This window comes from Rhinoderma darwinii, chromosome 1 (assembly GCF_050947455.1).
Source record: "Rhinoderma darwinii isolate aRhiDar2 chromosome 1, aRhiDar2.hap1, whole genome shotgun sequence".
Classification (NCBI taxonomy): domain Eukaryota; kingdom Metazoa; phylum Chordata; class Amphibia; order Anura; family Rhinodermatidae; genus Rhinoderma; species Rhinoderma darwinii.
Window position 1 is genome coordinate 183,771,506 of NC_134687.1, and position 27,810 is coordinate 183,799,315.

At 42.0% G+C, this 27,810-nt stretch overlaps 1 protein-coding gene across 1 annotated transcript in view; it reads left to right on the forward strand.

Moving 5' to 3' along the window:
• Positions 1-27,810, forward strand: part of STPG2 (sperm tail PG-rich repeat containing 2) — a 773,928-nt gene that overhangs the window by 238,228 nt on the left and 507,890 nt on the right. The window contains exons 8-9 of the mRNA XM_075860649.1: positions 22,668-22,775; positions 27,202-27,361. Of these exons, the coding sequence (XP_075716764.1) occupies positions 22,668-22,775; positions 27,202-27,361 (268 nt within the window). The remainder of the gene's footprint in view (positions 1-22,667; positions 22,776-27,201; positions 27,362-27,810) is intronic.

The following is a 27,810-nucleotide window of genomic DNA, read 5'->3' on the forward strand; positions in this document are numbered from 1 at the left end:
GCTCTCTGTGCCTTGAATATATTCTTGTTGACACTTTACTTTTTTTTTTATTAAGGCTTATTCATTACTACCTTAGTTTAGTGTTATACTTTATTTAGCAAATGCACATTTATTTGCTTTGTCTATAGCAAAATCCCACTTCTATTTTTTTTTTGCATGTATGGCATTGAATATGTTATTATATTAGTACATTTTTTACTAATGATAGCTTTAAAATATCTGATATATATAATTAAACATAGATAGATAGACAGATATATGTATGGACATAAAAAAAAAATCAAAACTTTCAAGGTATAAAAGGGATATGATATTTCATAGGTAGTCTAATTAGTTTAATATAATGCATTCGGAAAGTCTTCAGACGCTACATTTTTTCCACATTTTGTTATGTTGAGGCCTTGTGCTAAAATAATAAAAAATTAAAAGGAAAAACTAAAATATTGCGTTGAGATAAGTATTCAGACCCTTTACTCAGTACTTAGTTGAAGCACCTTTGGCAGCGATAAAAGCCTCCAGTCTTCTTGGGTATGATGCCACAAGGTTTGCATACCTGGATTTGGGGATTTTCTGCCATTCTTCTCTGCAGATTCTCTCATGCTCTGTCAGGTTGGATGGGGACCATCGGTGGTCAGCAATTTTCAGGTCTCTCCAGAGATGTTCAATTGGGTTCAAGTCAGGACTCTGTCTGGACCACTCAAGGACATTCACAGAGTTGTCCCTAAGCAACTCCTGTGTTGTCTTAGCTGTCTGCTTAGGAACATTGTCTTGTTGGAAGGTGAACCTTTGGCCCAGTTTGGGATCCAGAACACTCTGGATCAGGTTTTCATTAAGAATATCTCTGTACTTTGCTCTATTAATCTTTCCCTCTACCCTGACCAGTCTCCCTGTCCCAGCTGCTGCAAAACACCCCCACAGCATGATGCTGCCACCACAATGCTTCCCTACATGGATGGTATTGGGCAGGTGATGAGCAGTGCCTGGTTTCCTCCAGACATGGCACTTAGAAGCCAGAAAGTTTATTCTTGGTTTCATCAGACCACAGAATCCTTTTTCTCACATTCTTTTATGTGCCCTTTTTGCAAACTCCAGGCAGGCTTTTTTATGTGTCTTTTACTGAGAAAAGGCTTCTTTCTGGCCACTCTGCCATAAAGTCCAGATTAGTCGAGTGCTGCAGTGATGGTTGACCTTCTGGAAGTTTCTCCCATCTGTACACAGGATCTTTGGATCTCAGTCAGAGTGACCATTGGGTTCTTTGTCACCTCTCTTACCAAGGCCCTTCTCCACTGATTACTTAGTTTGGTGGGGGGAGGGGGGGCAGTTAGTTCTAGGAAGAGTTCTGGTTGTTCTAAACTTCTTCCATTTAAGAATTATGGAGGCCACTGTTTTCTTAGGAACTTTCAGTGAAGTATAATTTTTTTTTACCCTTCTCCAGATCTGTGCCTCCACACAATCCTGTCTCTGAGCTCTGCAGGCTGTTCTTTCTTCCTCATGACTTGGTTTCTGATAAACATTGTCAGCTGTGAGAACTTATATAGACAGGGGTGTGTCTTTCCAAATCATGTCCAATCAAAAAATTTTACCACAGATGGACTCCAATCAAGGTGTAGAAACATTTCAAAGATGATCTAGAGAAATGGGAGGCACCCAGAGCTAAATTTCAATTGTCATAGCAAAGGATCTGAATACTTATATCATGCGAAATTTGAGTTTTACATTTTTTATAAATTTGCAAAAATGTCTAAAATACTGTTTTCACTTTGTCATTATGGGGTATTGAGTGCAGAATGATAGGAAAAACTTTAATTTTTTTATTTTAGCACAAGGCCTCAACATAACAAAACGTGAAAAAAGTTAAAGGGTCTGAAGACTTTCCCCATGCACTGTACAGTGGTACCCAAAGTGGACTAAGCTGATGATGGACGGATCACGGCCATCCACGGCCACATAGAGGAGACGGCTTATTAATAGGCCTCTGTGTTGAGATGTCTTACCGTGATATATGAATATACATTATTACAAATTATTATTATGACTACTGGAATGCTGGGAGGCAAAAACATAAAAAAATAATTATTCTGACGTCTAAAATTATATGCCTGCTTTAGGAGTTAAAATCTAACTATTGCCATCAGCAAGCAGATAAAGAAAGAACAGAATGTAAAAAAAAGTTAATTCTCAATCATTCTATAATGTTTTTGAAATGTTCAGACGATTTCACAGCATAATATACTGAGCTGCAGTTTGTCGTATTATTTTCCCGGTCAATAGAAATTGTATCTTTTTCATAAGCAGCAATTGAACAACTGAAAATAAATACTTTTGTATTAGTTCTACAGTGATGGAAAGGGTTCCTATTCACATTATCTTTAACTGTAGAAAGTAGTTACATATATCATACACAGAAGTTCACAAAAACTATTAAACCACATGGAAATAAATATAGAATTGTACATTTTTCTGTTTTTTATTAGTTTATTTTGGCTTAAGATGTAGAAATCTTTAATTATGTATAAAAGTGCGTTGTATTATTTTTAAAGGCTGTGTTAAAGGGTTATTCTCATCTTAGACATATATCGCATATCCACAGAATATGCCAAAATATCTTATTGGTAAGGGGTTCCACCTCTAGAAACTTTTATCACGATCTGTGGGTGTGTGGACCCACTGGTCCGCACCGCCGTAGTGGGATGGCAGCTGGCCAAACTACAGTGTACCAAGTTAATATATATAGTCCAAGCACAAAGGTACCTGTGATAGTCCAGACAATAGCAAAGGCTAGGCACAGATGGGATCTTGACGGCTGGTGATGCAGACGAGAGAAATGACCCCAGACGTGGTGTAACACAGCAGAAGTGCCAGAACTCGACTCCAACACTACAGCGGGCACAGGAACAACTACAACATGGGATACAGGATACAGGCAGCAGGGCACGGGAACAACGGGAACAGGATAACACAAAGGGACCATTTGCAAGAAGAATACGAACAACGCTCAGGCAATGAGCAAAAGGGCAGGGTCCTACTTAAGTCCAGGGTGATTATGGGCTAATTAGTGATGTTAAATATGTGCGAGCACTGGCCCTTTAAGGCCAGACGCGAGCGTGTGAGCGCGCCCTACGGCACACAGTAGAGTGGAGCGGAAGTGATCGATGGCTTCTCCTAGGGAGGAGATGCGGACCAGCGCTCACAAGTCTATGGCTGCGGCCGTTGGGGGGTGAGTAGTCTCGACGGTCCGCGGCCGTAAATCTTACAGTATCCCCCCTTTTACGCCCCCTCTTCTTGGGTCCAGAGCAAGAGAGGAACTTCTTCATAAGGGTAGGGGCATTGAGCTTCTCTCCTGGCTCCCAGGACCTCTCCTCTGGGCCAAACACCTTCCAATCCACCAAATAAAAAGTTCTTCCTCCTACTTTCTTGAAGTCCAGGATCTCCTTTACCTCAAACACATTGGACGAACCGCTGAGTGCAACTGCAGGGACAGGGGTTTTAGTGTAGCAGTTCAGGACCACAGGCTTTAGGAGGGACACATGAAAGGAGTTGGGGATTCTGAAGGTAGGAGGCAGCCGAAGCTTGTAGGAGACAGGGTTAATCTGTTGCAGGATCTTAAAAGGTCCGAGTAAACCTGGGAGCAAATTTGTATGAAGTCACCTTCAGACGCATATTCCTGGAGGACAGCCAGACTTTGGTACCCGGAAGATACTGGGGCAGCTCTCTTCTTCTATCCGCCTATCGCTTAATGTGATCAACTGCCAGCAGAATAGAGTACCGGGTCTGTTGCCAGTTTTGGAGAAAGTCCCCAAATGTAGAGTCAGCTGCGGGTACCTGAGATGTAGCCGACACAGGAAGAGGGATTCTAGGATGTTGACCGTACACAATGTATAATGGTGTGGAAGTGGTGGACTCACTTGTGTGGTCTTTATACGAGAATTTGGCCCATGGAAGAAGATGTACCCAGTCATCATGCTGCATGGAGATGAAGTGGAGGAGATAATTTTCCATGATCTGTTTAATCCTCTTGATGTAATGAAATGGGGTAGGGAGACGACAGGTGAGCCCTAATCTACTCGCAACTCAGTCCCTGCCTACTTGGACAGCCTGTCCTAAGTGACGGCGTACAACTGGGCGACGGTCCCTACGCTCAGTAAGTGCAAGACAGACAACACAAGACAAGGGCACACAGAAGCAAAGGGGGAAGTAGGGGCAGTTGCCCACGGAAAACCGTGAGCAACAGGCAGTGGTGAATGAGCCGAATCAAACCAGGAGAGTACGTAGTAGCAAAACAGAGCAGGAGAATAGTCAGGCAAGCCAGGGTCAATAAGTTACAGCGGTCAATCAGGTAAATAGCAGGAATAGCAGAGCCAGAAAACCAGGGAATGGCAGTCAAGGAACATGCTGCAAGTGAGGGTATAAATAGACCACGGGCGGGAGCTAGAACCGTCAGGCCAGGCTGTTCTCCCTCTCCTCAGCCTGCAAGCCTGAGTGGTAACAGATCGCGTCACTCTAGCAGACCTTGGAGCTGATAAAAGCTGATTAACCCCGGGGGTCGACACAGAACCTGTGTCTGGAAAACCCTTTACACTTGACTTGCCCATTGGACTGGGGGTGATAGACTGAGGAAAAGTCCAATCTCACATCCAGGAGTTTACAGAGGGCTCTCCAGAATTATGAGGTAAATTGAACCCCCCAATTGGACACAATGTGAAGGGGCAAGCCATGCAAGCGGAAGATGTGCTGAATGAAGAGACTTGCCAATCGGGGAGCAGAAGGTAGACCGGTCAGCGGGATAAAATGTGCCATCTTCGAAATCCGGTCCACCACCACCCAGACAGTATTGCATCCAGCCGAGGGAGGGAGGTAAGTGACAAAGTCTATTGCAATGTGCTGCCAAAGAGCATTGGGTACAGGCAGAGGTTGGAGCAGACCGGCAAGCTTGGAGTGAGCAACTTTGTTTGAAGCACATACAGTGCAGGACGAGATAAAGTCCATAACGTCTTTGGGCAGCGTGTGCCACCAGAAATGACCAGAAGTTATCAGGTCTCGAGTCTTACGAACACCAGCGTGTCCAGCCAGTTTGGAGCTGTGTCGGTTGCAGCTTGCGCATCCAGCCAATGTGCAATGGAATTCACCGACAGGAGCTGTTGGTCCTGTCGTGACCGAAGGTCTCGTATGTCTGCCCTCATGACTTGTGACGTCGTCATGGTCTTGGGTTGACCAGCGGGGTCCATGGCCTGAAAGTACTGTCACCATCTGTGGGTGAGTGGACCCACTGGGCCGCACTGCCGTAGCGGGATGGCAGCTGGCCAAACTACAGTGTACCAAGTTAATATATATAGTCCAAGCACAGGGGTACATGTGATAGTCCAGACAGTCGCAATGGCTAGGCACAGATGGGATCTTGGCGGCAGGTGATGCAGACGAGACAGATGACACCAGATGTGGTGTAACACAGCAGACGTGGCAGAACTCGACTCCAACACTATAGCTGTCACAGGAACAACTACAACAAGGCAATGAGCAAAAGAGATGCGGACCAGCGCTCACAAGTCGATGGCTGCGGCTGTCAGGGGGCGAGTAGTCCCGACGGTCCGCGGCCGTGAATGTTCCAACCTTAAGCTATTGGGAGAATGGGGTGCACTGTAATGTTTGCACTCATCCGCAGACTGAATCAAGTAACTGGGTCAAAATCCCTTATCAAAAGGTACCATATGACATTGTCAGGAACTTTAATAAGAGTTTTTACACAGCAGGACCTTAGAAAAAAACTTTAATAAGAACAACAGATACAGTCAGTAATTGCCCAGAAGTATGATTTATGTTTTTATGGATTTAAGGCAATTTAAAAAAAATTGCCATATTAGGGTTCGATTGAACATAATGTGACCTAAGATTTTGTTGAATTATTCCTTTAAAAATTAAACTAGTCATATTTTGAACTATATATGATTTTGTTGTCCTATACAACAAGCACCTGACCCTTGACTGCAGGTTTACACACAATTGACTAATCCTGCAAATTCAATAAGGCATCTTCTCTATCAATGTCTGAGGAAACTAATCAGATATGCTATTATTAAACATGGGAGAGGAACAAGTGCTTCTGTTCTCTAAACAACTGAGGGTCGCCTTCATTAGACTTCTCCTAAAAGTTAATAATACTCAACAAATGTTTTCCATTTCATAATGAGAAAAAACGGGGGCACAATCAATCTGTAATTTACATTGGGAACAGGGACAAGGAACAAAGATAAACTTTTTTTTAGACCAACAGAAGAAAAGGTCAAAGTTACTAAACTTTCAAAATGGAAAAGGGATGAGGTAACATATATCATAGGTAGCCTGATTGGTTTAATACAGTAGTACCCAAAGTGGACTGAGGTAATGATGGACGGGTCACGCCATTCACTGCCACATTGAGGTTATGGATTATTAATATTCATATTTTCACTGCAGGGCCCATTTTTTGGTAAGGCTTCTGTGTTGTGATATCTTAAAGTGATATATGAAAACAAATTATTATGACTGCTGGAATGCTGGGAGGTAAAAACTGAAGAAAAAAAATCTTCTGACGTCCAAAATGTCTAAAATGGGATGTTTGCTTTAGGAGTTAAAATATAACTATTGCAATCAGCAAGAAGATAAAGAAAGAAAGAAAGAAAGAAAGAATAGAATCCTGGCTCTTTAGTGTATTCAATGTAATAAAAAAAAGTTAATGCTCAATCATTCTAAAATGTTTTTGAAATGTTCAGACGATTTCACAGCATTGAAAACTGAGCTGTAGTTTGTCTTATTATTTTCCCGGTCTATAGAAATTGTATCTTTTTTTTTTAAACAGCAATTACTATACAGAACAACATATATTGCCATAAAAGAACAACTGAAAGTAAATACTTTTTTATTAGTTCTACAGTGATGGAAAGGGTTCCTATTCACATTATCTTTCACACATATCATATACAGAAGTTCACAAAAGTACACATGCAGATAAATACAGAAATGTCAAATTTTCAATTTTTCATTAGTTTATTTTGGCTTAAGATATAGAAAGTCTTGACTATGTATAAAAGTGCGTTGTATTGTTTTTAAATGTTCATGTCTGTGAAGATTAGACATTTATCACATATCCACAGTGTATGGCATAAATATCTGATTGGTAAAGAGTCCCACCTCTAGAAACCCTAAACAATCGGGAGAATGTGGTTCCCTGAAATGGCTGCACCCAGCCGCAGACTGAATCAAGTAACTGGATTAAAAACCCATATCAAAAGATACCATATGATATTGTCAGGAGACTAAAAGAGAAAAAATATACAGCTCTCCTTAGCATAATACTGTGTGAGAGGGGTATATCAATAGGAGGCAAACGTTTAGGTGAGCGCTTACCTGATTTAATTGTGCCAGTCAGATACAATAACGTGAAAAGCGGATAAGTGCCAAAGCAACTCTGCTGCTGCTTTACATGTTCCGGATCTGTTCTGGAAGTACGTCCGTAGAAGTATATAGATAAAATAGTAAAAGTACAGATTTTCAAGTGCTGCAGATCCAAGTAAATATGGTCACTAGTGTAGTTAAAAGTGCTTTATTTAGGTACAACGCGTTGCAGCTCTGGATCAGAGCCTTCATCCGGTACAAGCAACAATACAGAAGGGTAATAGAGGCTTCACATTTATGCTCAGAAAACAAGTTGAGACCAGGTTAAAACTGATGAGATCAGGTCAGAGTGTGATGGACAATTGTGTATTGCATAATAGGAAGCAGTGACCGCTAATATTCAATAGTAGGATAAAATAAAAGTTACAAGTAGAGGAACAAGGTAACTCATCGTATGTGGAGAGTTGGGTTAGATCCATTTGGGGACTAGCACTTCACAGGGTGTCTTTAGATCGATGATTGCTAGGTTGTCGTGAGTCAATGGATGGAGAATTGATAAGTGAATTTGCAGCTGCCAAAGTGTTACTGGTTCCCTACACGAGATTGGTCTCCAAGCGACAGGATCCCTTCTTCACATTGGCAGTGTACCTTCTGGAAGTTCGGCACCTCCTATTTGAAGACCCATTTCATCACTGGCAGATCCACTCCAACAACCTACTGCTCCGTTCATCCGGTGAACTACTCAACTTCATCTGCCACAGCTACAAGACTCTTCCATCCATTCAACCAGGTTAACGTATTATTCCATCGACTTGGGATTTAACCACAACTCTGATAATGGATTCCCTTTTGAACTGTGAAGTAGCCTAATGCTGCAGGGCCCCTGGCGATCGATGAAGAATTGTCTGTGAGTAACCCTTACACAGCTAAACAAACCAAAGTAATGACTGATATGTTCTCTATCCTTGAAGACTCTCTTAAAGAAGAGTCTATGCATAATATTTGCAGTAGATTTCTGAATATTTACCTAGAGGAGAACAAAGCACCACGTGACCTTAGAATGCTGTTAAAATAACCCCTTTCTAAATGACACTGTCTTTACCGATGATTGTGATTGGGAATCATTCATGGAACTTGCGTGGAATGATAACTAGGATTTTATCTAAACATAAATCCTTATGTGCTTTAGCCACTAAACAAATCACTGATGTCCTGTTTATTTATTATTATTTATTTCTGTTACTTATATAGCGCCAACACATTCTGCAGCGCTGTACAGAGGCTGTCCTTACTTACTGTCCTCATTGGGCTCACAATCTAAATTCCCTATGGTATCATTTTGCAGTGTGTGAGTAAACCCACACAAACATACAAACTCCATGCGGATGTTGTCCTTGGTTGGATTAGATTCTTTTAAGGGTCATCCCTACTGCGACATTTTAGCTAACTCTGTCTCTAGACGGGTTAAAAAACTTGAAACAGAAAGTGTCCTACAAAAGCCAAAAAGTTACTCCGTGATCATAACGACTATAAGATAGACTATTAGAGACTGGTCTACCCTGGGTGACCAGGCACCTATATCTACGTAATACCCTATCCCACCCTCCAAAACTATAAATACAACCGGAATACAAAGGTGATAACTAGACCATCTCTGAAAACTTAGGGTCGTGTCACCAATGGGAGCAGAAAATGTACACTTAGGCCACACACCCCTGGTAGCCCTCCAACCTCCTCCAACCCCCAAACTGCATTCCTCATAACTCCTAAACATAAGTCTATCCAACTTGGCAACATACCACTAAATGCATTCAAGGCGTACAATCTCACTATGGTACTAGAGAACCTTAACTTATTGACTAATACCAGTAACACTTCGGCTGCTGGAAATTCACTTCACCAACCTTCATTCCTTGACTCACAACAACCATTCATCCATCTATATAGATCCCATGTGCAGTGTTAGTCCCCAAATGGATCTATCCCTACTTTCCACATATGATGAGTTACCTTGTTCCTCTACTGATCTATGGATGTAGCCATCTTTATCTTGACTCTGATAACTTGCTGCAGTGTGATATCACACAACAAAAGCCATTGAAAAGTCATTGAAAAAGTCAAGATAAAGGATCTTGCCACTGTGTATTTAATGCGTTAAAAGTCAAGATAAACACGGCTACATCTGTACTTGTAATTGGTAGGAGGAGCTTAGAAAAAAAGCAGCAGTAAAAAGAACTAAAGATACTAAAGATACTAAAGATACTAAAGATACTGTGGATTGCCCAGAAGGATGATTCCGTTTTTTATGGATCTAAGACAATTAAAAAAAAAAAAATCATAATAGGGTTTGATTAAATAAGATGCGAGCTAAGATTCTGTTGATTTCTCCCTTCCTAAAAATTCAACTAGTCATATTTTCAACTATATATGATTTTGTTGTCCTGTACAAGTACCTGACCCTTGACTGCAGGTTTACATACAATTGACTAATCCTGCAAATTCAATAAGGCATCTACTCTATCAAAATCTGAGGAAAGGAATGAGATATGCTATTATTAAACATGGGAGAAGAACAAGTGCTTTTCTTCTCTAAACGACTGAGGGTCACCTTCATTACAATTCTCCTATGAGTTAATAATACTCAACAAATGTTTTCCATTTCATAATGAGGAAAAACGGGGGCACAATCAATATGTAATTTTACTTTGGGATCAGGGACAAGGGGCCAAGATAAATCTATTTTTAGGCCAACAGAAGAAAAGGTCAAAGTGATACTGTTTTAAAGAACCATCAAGTCCCTCCCAGAGAGTGGGCAAGAGAATATATATTCCACTATGGTGTCAATTTTACTTTCTGTTGTCTTTGAAAAATCTATGATGCGATATATAACATTCTTTATACTGTTGTTCTGTACCCTACTACATGGAATAAATCTAAGCTTTTGTGTGGACCTATTTGGGGAGTTACAGTAGGTATAGTCCATTATTGAGATAATCATTGACTTTTGTGAGTGGTGCTGGAATGTACGTAACTGATATTGCAGCTATTTAATATGTAATATTAATATAAAGGCAATTTGTATGATGTCTAAAAATATATGTGAAAATTCTTCTACAAAAATGTACTTAAATTTATGTTGAGATCTTTATTGTTACGAGTGACTGCCATACAGTAAATTACTAAAGCACAATGGTTGCATGTGCATTTTGTCTGGTAAATGTCCCTTTTATAGTTTTGTCACATGACAGTTATTTATTTCTACCTCTATGATTTTCGTCACTTTGTGTAGCAGTGTGACTGCGCTGGAATGCTATATTCCATTTTTCTATTGCTCATTCTCCTGGTGCATTAAAGTGTTTCTATGTGTCAAATTGACTTTGTGACATTGCTTATTTCATGAAAAATTGCTTCACAAAGTGGTTCCATGCTGTGTAATTTGTCTGTTTTTCTTACATCATTTATTTTTTTTGTAAGAAAAGGAGTTCAACTAATTAGATATGTTATTAAATGTACCGATGCTTTCTTGTGAAATTAGTAACTCATGTCTGCAAAAAGTTTTAAGTTTGTGAAGTGCTGCCAGACCACAAAATTGAATTATTTTTATTTAAAAGAAAGGGTATATTTTTATTTTGGTACTTTGTATTGTATTTCCCATAAAGTGCCACTAAACCTACAATTATAAGTTTGGATGTTCAGTTGTGGGGTTATTAAATGATATGTCAGCACCTATGTCAGTAGTAACGCTTTACTGCAACTTATTTTCTGTACATTTGATGACTATACTGCAATATCTAATGGGAGACTCAGGTAGTGTTAAACAAACCCCTGTCCCATCAGAAACTCAGGCTCTATCCATCCACAATGCTTTACACTGCAGCTCTGTCTGTTCAAAATGGCTGCTGTGTACAAACACAAACCCACCAAGAAAATTGTGCATGGAAAGTTCCCTTCCATTATGGCATGATGGAATGGTTTTAAAGGCTATGTCAGCCTTTTGAAGTCCAATTTGTTTATATATATATATATATAGTAAGTGAATTAGGTAGCGGGACAGTCGTCTCCTGGGGTAGACGGGCACTCGGTATCAAACACGCCAGTAAATTTCAGTCTGCACAGCAAGGATGTGGTACTACTGGCCTCAGCCAGTTTTATTTACAGGTTGTACATGAAATATAAAGAAAACAAATTAAAGAAAACTCTATGCCAGTCCGGCACTAACTATACAGTAGGTATCCTAACTAACACAGCGCAGGCCTAATTCCTGGCACCATAAAACATGCAGACCATACAACCTGTTATGAATGCAGTCGGTTTGCTCTCACAAGCTCCTCTCCCAAGGCTGAGAGAGAGTGTGACTGAACTGCAACCTTTTTAAAGGGTTATCACACCTGACCCCTGATTAATAGCTAGACAGCCCAAGACCAGGACTGTGTGGATGGAGTGGGGAACCACCCATCTCTCCCCACTCTAACCAGGCCCTTTTCCAGGTTTTAGATAAAACCTATTGCAGAGGGAGAACCACATTCTCTGCTGAATTTATTCCCTGGTTGTTTTCAGATAGCAGAAGACAGAAATCTTGGGGAAATATAGACCCCATCCACAACCTGTCCACATGGTCTGTCACAATATATATATATATATATATATATATATATATATATATATATATATATATATATATTTATATATATACTACCGTTAAAAAGTTTGGGGTCACCCAGACAATTTTGTGTTTTCCATGAAAACTCACACTTATATTTATCAAATGAGTTGTAAAATGACTAGAAAATATAGTCAAGACATTGACAAGGTTAGAAATAATGATTTTTATTTGAAATAATAATTTTCTCCTTCAAAATTTGCTTTTGTCAAAGAATGCTCCATTTGCAGCAATTACAGCATTGCAAATTTCACCCCATGCTTCCAGAAGCCCCTCCCACAAGTTGGATTGGCTTGAGGGGCACTTCTTGCGTACCATACGGTCAAGCTGCTCCCACAACAGCTCTATGGGGTTGAGATCTGGTGACTGCGCTGGCCACTCCATAACAGATAGAATACCAGCTGCCTGCTTCTTCCCTAAATAGTTCTTGCATAATTTGGAGGTGTGCTTTGGGTCATTGTCCTGTTGTAGGATGAAATTGGCTCCAATCAAGTGCTGTCCACAGGGTATGGCATAGCGTTGCAAAATGGACTGATAGCCTTCCTTATTCAAAATCCCTTTTACCTTGTACAAATCTCCCACTTTACCAGCCCCAAAGCAACCCCAGAGCATCACATTACCTCCACCATTCTTGACAGATGGCGTCAGGCACTGTTCCAGCATCTTTTCAGTTGTTCTGCGTCTCACAAATGTTCTTCTGTGTGATCCAAACACCTCAAACTTCGATTCGTCTGTCCATAACACTTTTTTCCAATCTTCCTCTGTCCAATGTCTGTGTGCTTTTGCCCATATTAATCTTTTCCTTTTATTAGCCAGTCTCAGATATGGCTTTTTCTTTGCCACTCTGCCCTGAAGGCCAGCATCCCGGAGTCGCCTCTTCACTGTAGACGTTGACACTGGCGTTTTGCGGGTACTATTTAATGAAGCTGCCAGTTGAGGACCTGTGAGGCGTCTATTTCTCAAACTAGAGACTCTAATGTACTTGTCTTGTTGCTCAGTTGTGCAGCGGGGCCTCCTACTTCACTTTCTACTTTGGTTAGAGCCTGTTTGTGCTGTCCTCTGAAGGGAGTAGTACACACCGTTGTAGGAAATCTTCAGTTTCTTGGCAATTTCTCGCATGGAATAGCCTTCATTTCTAAGAACAAGAATAGACTGTCGAGTTTCACATGAAAGCTCTCTTTTTCTAGCCATTTTGAGAGTTTAATCGAACCCACAAATGTAATGCTCCAGATTCTCAACTAGCTCAAAGGAAGGTCAGTTTTATAGCTCCTCTAAACAGCAAAACTGTTTACAGCGGTGCTAACATAATTGCACAAGGGTTTTCAAGTGTTTTCTAATCATCCATTAGCCTTCTAACACAGTTAGCAAACACAATGTACCATTAGAACGCTGGAGTGATGGTTGCTGGAAATGGGCCTCTATACACCTATGTCGATATTGCATTAAAAACCAGACATTTGCAGCTAGAATAGTCATTTAGCACATTAACAATGTACAGAGTGTATTTCTGATTAATTTAATGTTATCTTTATTGAAAAAAACTTTGCTTTTCTTTAAAAAATAAGGAAATTTCTAAGTGACCCTAAACTTTTGAACGGTAGTATATATATATATATATATATATATATATATATATTTATTTTATTTTTTTTTTATTTTTTTCTTTATTTTTTTTTGAAGTTTTAAATAGGTTTTTATTTAAAAAAATGTTTTTTCTTTTTGAGATACAACTATGTATCCTGTATACATAGAAGCTGTATCTTGCGGTCTAAGCCAAACCCATCAGGTCTGCAGTGCAGGACTGACGGCTTCAGTGAGCGCTGGTCTAGTGTGTCGGCCTAGACAGCAAGATACAGCTTACATAGAAACTGTATCTCAAAAAGCTAAAAAAAATTTAATGACAGGGTAGGGAGACAGACAGATGAGCCCTAATCTACCCGCCACTCAGTCCCTGCCTACTTGCAACGACCCGTCCTAAGCGACGGGGTACAACTGGGCGACGGTCCCTACGCTCAGTAAGTGCAAGACAGACAAACAGACAAGGGTACACAGAAGCGAGGGAAACGGGGCAGCTGCCCACGAAGACACCGTGAGCAACAAGAGTAGTGAACGAGCCGAGTCAAACCAGGAGAGAACGAGGTACCAAACGCTGAGCAGGAGAGTGGTCAGAAAGCCAAGGTCAATAACAAGCAGATGATGAGTAGTACAAGCAGCAGCAGCAAGCCAGGAAACAAGCATAGAAGAATCACAGGCAAAGGAGGAACAGGAAAGGCAGGTATAAATAGACAGTGGGCGGGAGCTAGCTCCGTCTGGCCAGGCTGTGATAGGCTCTCCCACTCCTAAGCCTGCCATCCTGAGTGGTGGAAGATGGAGTCAGTCTCACAGACATAGGAGCAGGTGCAGACTGATTGCCCACGGGCGTCGACACAGAAGCTGTGTCTGGCAAATCCTTTAAAAAAAATTTAAAAAAAAAATCTTTTTAAAAGTTGTTCAAAATTACATTATAAATAGTTAACAAAAAACGTGACTTCAAAGGTTTACATAGCCTTTAAATTCAAGGAACTAAATGACCAGTGATCAAAAGAATGTTATCAGGTAATTCTACATACTGTATACTGACCCAAATAGAAAAATCACGACCATATATTGAAGAAAATACAAAACATACTTTATTGATGAACCATAAAATACGCAAACATAAGTTAAAAATGGAGTAAGAAAAACTGAGTAGTAAATGGTCAAGGTAAATACACAGTGTCATTGTCCTTCAAGAGAACTACAGGTATAATCAGGCTAACCAGCACACATGTGGCTATCTCATTAACAGAAACCCCTGACGAAGCCTCGGTGAAACGCGCGTAGGGTCAGCAGTGGTGGTGCGGTCCTGGTTCCTCTTCTGTTACCATCAACTATTTGTGTATGTATATACTTCATGTCGGCCATATTTTGCTGCTACAATAATATTACCTGCAATGTGCTTTTTTTACTACCAACTTACACCTGTTTATGAGTATAGCCACATGTGTGCTGACTAGCCGGATTATACCTGTAGTAAGGACCTTGAGTGTGTATTTACCTTGACCATTTACTGCTCAGTTTTTCTTACTCCATTAATTTCTGTGAAAGCTGTTTTTTGTCCTGTTTTTAACTCATGTTTGTGTATTTTATGGTTCATCAATAAAGAATGTTTTGTATTTTCTTCAATATATGGTTGCGATTTTTCTATTTGGGTTGCATTATTGATTATATCACTGTGACCACGTTATAGTATGAGGCTTTTTGCTCGGGTTTTCTATACCGTATACTGAGGCAAATGAGCCTTTATAAGGAAGGAGCCGGCAGATCTCCTTACCAGGACTAAGGATAGTGAGATTGAGGTGAAAAAATAGCGTACATCAGATGTTTTCTTTAATATTTGGGGAAATAATTCAATAATAATAATAATAATAATAATAATAATAATCTTAGTGCCACATATTCCGCAGCACTTTACAATTCCAAAGGACGCATGTATGAACAAAATCAGACATTACAGAGTAAGGTCCCTATTACAAAGGCAGATCCCTACCTGGTAAGAAGCGCTGATCGACGATAATGACATGACGATTGACACTCATTTGCTCCATTTACATGGAACAATGATCATAGTTTGACAAGCTTAGTGTCAAGTTAGTGATCAGTCCCTCTCTCTCTACAATCAAAGAAAATAAAGTTAAATCAAATAAGGCTTCGTTCACATCTGCTCTAGGGCTCCGTTCCAACGTTCCATCTGAGCTTTCCGTCGGAACGGAGCCCTGACAGACACAAACGGAAACCGTAGGTTTCCATTTCCATCATTATTGATTTCAATGGTGACGGATCCGGTTCCAATGGTTTCTGTTTGTCCCCGCTGTGCAAGGTTTCTGTCGTTTTGACTGAATCAATAGCGTAGTCGACTTGCGCAGATGTGAACAAAACCTAAGATGTCAGCACTGGCGTAGCTATAGGGGTCGCAGCGGTCGCAATTGTGACCGGGCCCCGAAGCCAGGGGGGCCCACAGCCCCCCGCACCACATCAATAAAAAGTTACTATAGTAACTCGGGCCGCGGGCCCCTGTTACTATAGTAACAGACTGTACTTACCTCCCTGGTTCCGGATCGCAGCGGGGGTCCTGACGTCAAGCGCTGTGCGCAGCGCATGACGTCACAGCGCTATGCGACGCGCACAACATCGAGAGGACAGGACCTCCGCCGTGGCTGAAGAGGAAGGTAAGATTAGTTGCCCTGACTGGCGGGGTCCGACTGCCAGGACCCGCCAATCAGCTGTTTTGAAGGGGCCGCAGCACTCGTACGAGAGCTGCTTCCCCTTCATTCCGGTCACACTGTGAATCGGTGTCGGCGATTCACAGTGTGAGCGAGTAGTGAAATGAAGGGGAAGCTGCTCTCGTACGAGTGCTGCGGCCCCTTCAAAACAGCTGATTGGCGGGTCCCGGGAGACGGACCCCGACACATCAGCTATTGATGGCCTATCCTGAGGATAGGCCATCAATGTTTAGGGACTGCACAACCCCTTTAAGCCTACGATGTAGCCGGCTTAGAGGGCCCATGAGACAGGAGCACAGATTGTGTGATCCTGTCTGCTGGGCCCTGTATCTAAGCCAATCACATGGTAGGCTTAGATACATGGCCCATGTGTGATCCTGTCTGATGGGCCCTGTATTTAAGCCTACCACAATGTAGGTTTAGATACAGGGCCCCAGCACACAGTAATCTTATTGTAATGATGGGGTAGGGAGACAGACAGGTGAGCCCTAATCTACCCGCCACTCAGTCCCTGCCTACTTGCAACGACCCGTCCTAGGCGACGGGGTACAACTGGGCGACGGTCCCTACACTCAGTAAGTGCAAGACAGACAAACAGACAAGGGTACACAGAAGCGAGGGAAACGGGGCAGCTGCCCACGAAGACACCGTGAGCAACAAGAGTAGTGAACGAGCCGAGTCAAACCAGGAGAGAACGAGGTACCAAACGCTGAGCAGGAGAGTGGTCAGAAAGCCAAGTTCTATAACAAGCAGAGGATGAGTAGTACAAGCAGTAGCAGCAAGGCCAGGAAACAAGCAGAGCAGAATCACAAGCAAAGGAGGATCAGGAAAGGCAGGTATAAATAGACAGTGGGCGGGAGCTAGCTCCGTCTGGCCAGGCTGTGATAGGCTCTCCCACTCCTAAGCCTGCCATCCTGAGTGGTGGAAGATGGAGTCAGTCTCACAGACATAGGAGCAGGTGCAGACTGATTGCCCATGGGCGTCGACACAGAAGCTGTGTCTGGCAAATCCTTTACACTTATACTGTATAAGATTACTGTTTGCTTGACCCTGTCTTGTTGTAGGCTTAGATACATTGTCCCACAGCCAGTATCACACATGGGCCCTGTAGCTAAGCTTAACACATGTGTTACTAATCGTTTTTTTTGTGTGTTTTCTTACACGTTCGGTCATTGGACTACGTCGGATTCCAGGACTACTTCGATGACGGCTTTTTTTTATTATTAATAAAATGGTTAATGAGGGTTGTGTGTTTTTTTTTTATTTCAATAAAATATTTTTTCTGTCTTTGTGTTTTTTTTTTAAACTATATTACTACCGCCTTAGTAATGTCCGCCGGCTGATTGACAGCATCCATTGCTAAGGCGGGGCTTAGTGTTAGCCGGTGCAGAGGCTAACACTAACCCCCATTATTACCCCGATACCCACCGCCACCAGGGGTGCTGGGAAGAGCCGGGTACCATCCAGTACTTGACCATCTGTAGTGATGATCGGCCACTGGGATGGCCGCAGGCTGGTATTATCAGGAGGGGAAATGCCAAAAACAGTGGCCCTTCCCACTCTGGTGATGCTAGGCTGCTGCTGCTTTATTGTATCTGGCTGGTTATGAAAAATGGGGGGGACCCCACGTCATTTAAAAAAAAATAAAAAAAAAATAATTGGAAAGAACGATGTGGGGTCCCCCCTAATTTTCATAAACAGCCAGATACAGCACAGCAGCAGCAGGCAACATTACCAGGGTGGTAGGTGCCACTGTTTTTGGCCTTCCCCAGCCTAATACTACCAGCCTGCGGCCGCCCCGGTGCCTGACCGTCACAACAGATAGTCGGTTACTGGTTCGTACCCGGCTCTTCCCAGTACCCCTGGTGGCGGTGGGTACCGGGGTAATAATGGGGGTTAGTGTTGGCCTTTGCACTGGCTAGCATTAAGCCCCGCCTTAGTAATGGAGGTTGTCAATCAGTCAGCGGCCATTACTAAGGCGGTGATAATAAAGTTTAAAAAGATACAAGCACATAGAAAAAATATTTTATTGAAATAAAAAAACACAACCCTCATTAATCATTTTATTGAGAATAAAAAAACGCTGTCATTGAAGTAGTCCTCGTATCCGAAGTAGTCCAACAACCGAACCTGTAAAAAAACACAAACACACAAAAATAATCAGTAACACATAAAGAAGCAAAATTATTATTCTTACCTTTCCTGGGTCCAGCGCTGGATCCGCAATGTCAGCGAGCTGAGTCCTGTATCTAATCCGATCATGTGTGATACTGTCTGCTGGGCCCTATATCTAATCCAATCATGTGTGATACTGTCTGCTGAGCCACTGTATCTAATCCTATCATGTGTGATACTGTCTGCTGTGCCCTGTATCTAATCCTATCATGTGTGATACTGTCTGCTGAGTCATTGTATCTAATCCTATCATGTGTGATACTGTCTGCTGGGCCACTGCATCTAATCCTATCATGTGTGATACTGTCTGCTGAGCCACTGTATCTAATGCTATCATGTGTGATACTGTCTGCTGGGCCACTGCATCTAATCCTATCATGTGTGATACTGTCTGCTCAGCCACTGTATCTAATCCTATCATGTGTGATACTGTCTGCTCAGCCACTGTATCTAATCCTATCATGTGTGATACTGTCTGCTGAGCCAACGTATCTAATCCTATCCATAGTTTATAGGGTCGTAATGCTATAGATATGCTGTCTCCTATACACACATTTTTTTTTTGGGTGGACACATATGTATTGGGGCTATTTCCCCTGACATTTTAAGCCCTGAGGGTATGTTCAGACAGCAGCCTCCATTACGGCTGAAATTACGGTGCTGTTTTCAAGAGAAAACAGCACCGTAATTTCAGCCGTAATGGCATGTGCAGGCGTCTTTCGCTGCGTCCATTACGGACGTAATTGGAGCTGTTTTTCCATGGAGTCCATGGAAAACGGCTCCATTTACGTCTGAAGAAGTGACAGGCACTTCTTTGATGCGGGCGTCTTTTTTACGCGCCGCCTTTTGACAGCGGCGCGTAAAAAAAATGACCGTCGGCACAGAACATCGTAAGACCCATTCTAATGAATGTGCAGATGTTAGCCGACGCTTGTGAGCCGCATTTTCGGACGTAATTCGGGGCTAAAACGCCCGAATTACGTACGTAAATAGTGTGTGTGAACCCAGCCTTAGTGACGCCCCTGGCTGCTAGTGCTGCATTGTTGGGTCACTTAGGAGACCCAGCGATGCAGCTGAAAGCTGCGGACAGTCGGTCATGAGAAGTTTGCGGGGGGGGGGGGCCCAATAAGAACTTCTGCATCGGGGCCCATGAGCCTTTAGCTACGCCACTGGATGTCAGCTTACAATAGGGTTCCGGAGAGCAAAGAGAGTGGTTGCAGACTGACCTGATAGTACGATCCTCTAACCGAATTAGCACTGAATTTCATCCTGCTAATTCTATTGTATTGTTAGACATACAAGCTGCTAGATTTTTATAACCAATTGAAAATATGTTTTATTTAATAAAATACATATTATGCAATAAAAAATGTCTGCAAAAGCGTCCATAGCCTTTAGGAACATTGGCCAAACTTCAGTAGTTTTTCGGCTAGTCTGTGAATTTGAAGGACAGTTGGTAATCATGAGCAGAGGGTATACTTCCTATTCAAACTATTAGTGGCTTATAATGACATCGGTCCGGACTAGTGCCTTATGCACATGGTTTAACTGTGGCCACAAGTGTACAAACAGGGGTCACGAGAACAGTGGGTTTTAGTTTTTTCTAAAAATGTTGAAGGAATAAAAGGGAGTTCTATGACATTTTTCTTTCATGTATAGTGTACATACACTTTATAAAGAGAGATAGTTTAAGGCTGTCACGTTGAAAATGCAGTCTGATCTGCAGGCAGCATGCTATGGATCGAGAGTGCGCGGACAGAGATAGCTGTCAAATGTCAATCGCTTAGTAGGACTGCCCATTGTTCTCCTAAACCCTGAATGACCAGAGATTAATAAATTACAAGTTATACTTAGTAAGGCCTCATGCACACGAACATATTTTTTTCCTCCCGTAAATACTGGCGTAAATACGGGTCCTTGGTCACATGTATTCAACCCGTATTGCACCAGTATTTACGGACCCGTGCCCGTAAATACGGGTTCGGTGTCACCAGTATTCCACCCGTATTTACGGGCATGTTTTCGCTGCAAAATTGCACTGCACTAATCGGCAGCCCCTTCTCTCTATCAGTGCAGGATAAAGAGAAGGGGCCGCCCTTTCCGTAGTAAAATTAAAAGAAATTCATACTTACCCGGCCGTTGTCTTGGTGACGCGTCCCTCTTTCAACATCCAGCCCGACCTCCCTGGATGACGCGGCAGTCCATGTGACCTCTGCAGCTTGTGATTGGCCTGTGATTGGCTACAGCGGTCACATGGGCTGAAACGTAATCCCGGGAGGCGGGACTGGAGGAAGAAGGAGGGAGTTCTGGGTAAGTATGTGCTTTTATTTTTTTTAAACGTTGATCTATATTGTGATCGGTAGTCACTGTCCAGGGTGCTGAAAGAGTTAGAGAAAAAAGTGAACCACAATCCAGCGCTGGGTGAAAGTAAAAAGGAACTCCTGTTCCAACCAATTTTATTGATAGAACAGTAAAAATAACTAAATAGAATAGTTCTGCGATGTGGAGAGTACAGGGATGAGTGATGGGTAAAGGATCAAAGTTTTCCTTGTTGGAATGTGCTGGATTGTGGTTCACTTTTTCCCAACTACCCCAAAATACAATAGGAACAATATTTTATTATGCTACGTATAGCAGAACAAGACAGACCACATATATGTTTTTTAAATTGTCACTGCCAAGAGCCGGACATGAAAGTAAACTGCTGATACAGATGCAGCACTGTGTTAGCAACCATGAAGGCTGTCATAGGTAGCATTAGCAAGTTAAATTGGCTAAGTGATAAAGCAGTAGATACGGCTTGAGGCAGGAATTAAAACAAACAGAACCCCCCCGACATGTTTCGCTAACTAGTAGCGTCCTCAGGGGTTCACGGGGCTAATGGCGGCGCGGCGAGAAAACTACTCCTCTTAAGGGAGTGTATGATGACGTAAGAACAGGGGGTGTGTTGGAGCAAGCAGCCAATAGGGTGAATCGAGAGTGTACAGCCGTCAGGAGAAACGGCTTGACCTATAGCGAGTAGCGTGGCAGGAGCCAATGACCGGTAAGGCACCGCGCATGCGCACTGCTGACATTTACGGAGATAGTCTAAATGGTAGATAGGTGGATGTGCGCGCATGTGCAAAGAAGGGAAAGGACGACTTAGTACAAATCTGCTATATAGCAGAGACAAAAGGACTCGGCGCAGGCGCAGTCAGCATCATTGTGGACTTAGTGCAAAACCAGACCCCCGCTAGGGTTACAATGGTAAGTATATCAGGAGGATTATTATAACGGATCGACACAGCGACCCCCATACCGGAAAGGTATATAATTCAAATAGAATAAAGCGAGACCCACACCCTGTAGAAAGGGGGGCGGGGTGAGGATAAAATGCTGCCATAAAAATGATATGGTCAAGTCAGGAATATAATTTGTAGATATATACGTCTTGTGTAATGTAGTGAAATACAGCCCCTCCATTATGAGAGGCATTAATAGACAGGTATATGAGGCAAATCAGTTGATGAAACAAAGAGGCATACGGAGATAAACAGACCCCGGGATGAATATTAGAAATCCATATACAGCGAACAAGGGATGATAGATAAAATTATAGAAAAGCACTGTTCCCAGACACAACGAATGGTGAGCTGGAGGTCCTCCTCCCCCCCTCTTCCCCACTTACAATATCTTGCTGAAAGAGTTACTGCCGATCGTTTAAGTCTTTCAGCACCCTGGACAGTGACATTCCCCTGACGTCGCCTAGTAATTACGGGTGCACACACACGTAGTCAACCGTAATTACGGGAGCCCCATAGACTTCTATGGGCCTGCCCGTGCCGTTATTACGGCCTGAAATAGGACATGTTCTATATTTTTCAACGGCACGGGCCCCTTCTCGTAAGCATATGGGGAGGTACCCGTGGCCAATAGAAGTCCATGGGCCCGTAATTACGGGCGTTTTTACGTTCGTGTGCATGGGGCCTTATTATCCCCACAAAACTGTATATCAATCTGCTCAACTCTTCCTGCTCTTTATAATGCTGCCTGCAGGTTTAACAACATGTTCAACATGACAGGTTTCTTTTACATACAATAGTTAGAACTTGCTTTTTAATAATAATAATAATAATAATAATAATAATAATAATCTTATTTCCCCCTTTTTCTCTGTTGTGTAGGGGATACCAGGACCTGGAAAATATGATATAATACGCCACTTTGATGTTTCAAACAGGTTGACAAAATCTGCCTCTATTCCTCAGCCGCCTTTTCTGTCACATTCAAAAGTAAGAAATGGCTACTTATTAAAGGTTAACATGTGAATATAGTGCATGTGCGAATTGTTGCGGGTTTTACCTCCCCAATGAATTTAATGGGGAAAACCTGCAACAGAAAATCAACGATCCCGCAACATAAATTGACAAGCTGCGGATTTAAAAAAACGCACCGCAGGTCAATTTATGAACGCTTTTTCGGTGTGTTTTTTATGCAGCGTGTGGATGAGATTTGTTCAAATCTCATCCACTTTGCTGCTACTGTAATACACTGCAGATTTTTCACGATGAAATCAGTTGTGGAAAATCCGAAGTGTTTACGCTTCATGTGAACTTACCTTAACCCCTTAGTAACCACCAATACGCCTTTTCACGTTAGTCACTAAGGGGCCTTAGGCTAGGCTGACGCCTTTTCACGTGAGCCTAGTCTAAGTCCTGCACGGGAGACTGATGACAGCTGAGCTCCTGCTCCAACGCCCGCGATCGAAGTTTACTTAGATGGCGGCCGTTTAACCCGTTAAATGCCGCCAATAGCGACCGCGGCATTTAACTTGTTTACAGAGGGAGATGCGCTCCCTCTGTCACCCATCGGCGGCCCGCAAATGCAATCACAGGTCTCCGATGGGTTGTCATGGCAGCCGGGGGCTTGATAAAAGCCCCCAGGTCTGCCCTGGACATATGCCTGTTAGGACGCGCCGGATGCACGTCCTAATAGATTGCCTGTCAGATTTACACTGACAGGCAATAATGCTCTGGTATACGAAGTATACCAAAGCATTATAGCAGCGATCTGAAGATCGCATAGTAAAGTCCCCTAATGGGTCTAATGAAATAAATAATAAATGTGAAATAAAGATTAATAATAAAAATTACAGTAAAAAAATAAATAGTGTAAAAATAAAATAAAAGTACACATATATGGCATTGCCGCGACCGTAATGCCTCGATTAATAAAGTTAATATGTAATTTAAACCGCAAGGTGAACACCGTAAAAAAAAAAAGCGCAAAAAACAATGGCGAAATTGCAATTTTTTTCCATTGCCCCCCAAAAAAGTCATAATAAAAATGAATCAATAAGTCCCATGCACCCAAAACAGTGCCAATCAAAACTACGTCTCGTCCCGCAAAAAACAAGCCCAAAAAATCACTACATTGATGGAAAAATAAAAAAGTTACGGCTCTTGGAAAACAACGATGCATAAACAAATAATTTTAGTTCAAAAGTGTTTTTATTGTGCGAAAGTCGTAAAACATAAAAAACCTCTATATATGTGGTATCGCCGTAATCGTACCGACCCATAGAATAAAGGTAACATGTTATTTACGCCGCACAGTGCACGGCGTCAATTTAAAAACGCATAGAACAATGGCGGAATTTCAGTTTTTTTTTATAATCCCCCCCAAAAAATTTATAAAAGTTAATAAAAAAATGATATGTACCCTAAAATGGTGCTATTAAAAAGTACAACTAATCCCGCAAAAATCAAGTCCTCATACAGCTATGTAGACTAAAAAATAAAAAAGTTATAGCTCTTTGAATGCGACTATTGAAAAACGAATAAAATAGCTTGGTCATTAGGGCCTAGAATGGGCTGGTCACTAAGGGGTTAAAATAAATACTCAGTGCTACCCCAATAATATTACCTCCCCTGCTCCCCACATGAACACTCGGGCCCATTTCCCCTAATGATCAGGTCTCAGTTTATTATTTTTTAGAAAAAAACAAATCACTCCTGCAGCCCCTTCCCGAGTGGAGCAAATTATACCCTGCCGGTTACATCAGTACATTGTCCTACTTTTAAAAGTAGACCAATGAACTGAGTTAACCTTGAATCATGTGATGTAATCTAACCAATGACAGCTTAGAGCGGTCACTGCTTAGATTACTGTCACATATCCAGGAAGGTAAGTATAATAATGGTTTTGCTTTTTTATTTATTAGATTTACTAATGGGTTTTTTTTGGTGTGTTTTTTTACATGTTTGGTTGTTGGACTTCGTCGGTTCGAGGACTACTTCAATGACAGCGTTTTTATTTTCAATAAAATGGTTAACGACGATTGTGTGTCCCCCACATTTATTTCAATAAAATATTTTTTCTGTGTTGTTTTTTTTTAACTTCATTACTACTGCCTTAGTAATGGCAGCTGTCCATTATTAAGGTGGAGCTTAGTGTTGAGGCTAACACTAACCCCCCATTATTACCCCGGTACCCACCGCCACCAGGGGTGCCGGGAAGAGCCGAGTACAATCCAGTACCCGACCATCTGTATTGATGGTCGGGTACTGAGGCGACTGCAGGCTGGTATTATTAGGCTAGTAAAGCCAAAAAACAAAGGGCCTTCCCACCATGGTAATGCTAGCCTGCTGCTGCTATGTTGTATTTGACTGGTTATGAAAAACGTGGGGCACCCCATGTTGTTTTTTTACAATTATTATTATTATTTTTTTTTAAAAGACAACTTGGGGTCCCCCCCATTTTTCATAACTAGCCAGAAACAACATAGCAGCAGCGTAGCAATACCAGGGTGGAAAGGCCCATTGTTTTTGTTCTTTCCCAGCCTAATAATACCAGCCTGCGGCCGCCCCCATGCCTGACCATCACTGCAGATGGTTGGGTACTGGATTGTACCCGGCTCTTCCCAGGACCCCTGGTGGCGGTGGATACCGGGGTAATAATGGGGGCTTAGTATTAGCCTCTTCACCGACCTTCCTTAGTAATGGATGCTGTAAATCATACAGCCCTCATTACTAAGGCAGTAGTAATAAAGTTTAAATAAACACAGACACACACAAACAATATTTTATTGGAATAAAATCCCCCACACAATCCTCATTAACCAATTTATTGAAAATAAAAACGCCATCATCGAAGTAGTCCTCGAATCCGACATAGTCCAACGACCGAACCTGTAAAAAACCACAAAGAAAAACATTAGTAACACTAGTAAGTTAAAAAGCAAAACCATTATCATACTTACTTTCCCGGATATGTAACAGTAAACTAAGCAGTGACAGCTCTAAACTGTCATTGGTTAGTTTACATCACATGGTCCCAGGTTACCTAAGTTCATTGGCCTACTTTTAAAGTAGGCCAATAAAGTTAGGTAACCGGCCACCATGTGATGTAAACTAACCAATGACAACTTAGAGCGGTCACTGTTAAGTTTACTGAGCCTTGTAAGTGGCGCAAGTTCACCCGAGATGCGCCACAATTTTGACGCATCTCGGGTGCGTGCAGCACTATAAACCTAGTGCGGGGACTCCTTCAGATACAAATGAGTCCCTGAGCTAGGAGTTACTAGCGTCAGTGGGGAACAGGAATAACATTTCCATTGATGCAGGCCTGGTCTTTTCCGATCAGGCCTGCTCCAGCGGAACGACGGCAGTCCGCGCCACAAGAAAAGCGCAGAATAATGTGGAAGGGAACTAATGATTCCCCTGACTCACCGGCGCTTTCAATTGTATCCGCTTACTAAGGACGCGGATACAATTGAATACAGTACATTACACAGAACATTTACTTGCTTGAATTGCTGCGGTGCCCTCCTGTCCAGCTCTGCCGTCCGTTCCCCACAGCGCTTCTTAGACTGAGTCTAAGACATGCCCACTGTTCTCGGATTGGCCACAGCTGCTCATGTGAGCAGTTATGGCCAATCCATTAACAGAGGGCGTGTCTTATAGCCTGAGGAGCGCTAGTGAAGCGCCCCCTTTTGCCCTGTGAGTGACCTGTCAGGTCACAAGTTAACTTTTAAAAAATAAAAAAAACTATCCTGCAGCCGCCCCCCCTAGGGTTGCCCTAGGCACTGCACCCCCAGTGCCTAGTGGCAAATACGGTCCTGACGACAACACCATAAGTTAAAATGTCAAATCACCAATCTCTACCTTGTCTTGTGGCTTGAGCTTCTATTGATGGGATGCAGATCTGGGATAAATTACTTTCCAAGGACTGCACTTGACAATGACTGAAAAAATCCAACATGGCAGATCAACTTTTCCACAGTTATCTGCTCTCAGTCTGCATCTGTCATGCTCATTGTGTCGTGAAAAGGTGACGACAGTCAGCAGAAAATGGTCTAAATCGGCTTCAAAGTCTCTAGTGTATGGCCAGCTTAAGGCAGGAACTTAACATATCATATTTCTCTTTGGGTAAATACCATTTTTGACTTGAAACTTTTTTTTTTTTTACTTTTCAGAGCTAGACATGCATTACAGTAAATACAATGACATAATTTATGATAAATTGTGTGTTATGCCTTAGCATTGACTACAAATGCTAGAAATCCCAATTGTTAATTTTAGGATTTCTCATGCAGAGAGTTCTACACAATGTCTAGCATTATTGAAGCGTACTAATATTACAAAAATAGTTTGCTTGCTATATTGTGGCTGGTTATTTTTGGGTTTTGCATCAGCATTTTCTTGTGTTCTACACTAGCGATTTCTTCCTGTGAAATCAATCACCCCAGCACCAGGCACATATAATGAACAGCGCACGGCACTTGAGGCTTTGAAGAAAACATCGAGTCTGGCACAGTCACCATTTGGCCAAACTGCAGTCCGATTCACTCAGGAGTCAAGGAAACAGAGAACGCCAGGTATGAATATAATCTATTCTCTACACTGAGTAGTTTCTCTACTCTCAGTCCGATTCTCCATTTAAACCCCACAAAAATATTCTTATTATCTTTTGATTGCCATTAAATATTAACACTGTCAGCATTGATTTACTAACTGGTGGCCCTGCTATGGTTTTCTTGAGTAGACACTTTTTCATTAACTCATATATGATTGTTTAAAATTCACTCACAATTGGACATGGATGGCTAATGTTTCTCAAACTGATCAATCATCACAAAACATCACTGACCATCATTGAAGAATATAGTAACAGAATATAGCCAAGGCAAGCTTTGTGGATACGGTAGATATTCTTAGTAATGGCCCCAAGAAGCCTCTAAAATTAATTTGATTTTATCCTTTTAACATCCAGATAACACAATTCAGGGCCTTTCGACATATGATCATTCAAATCACATGTGCTCCG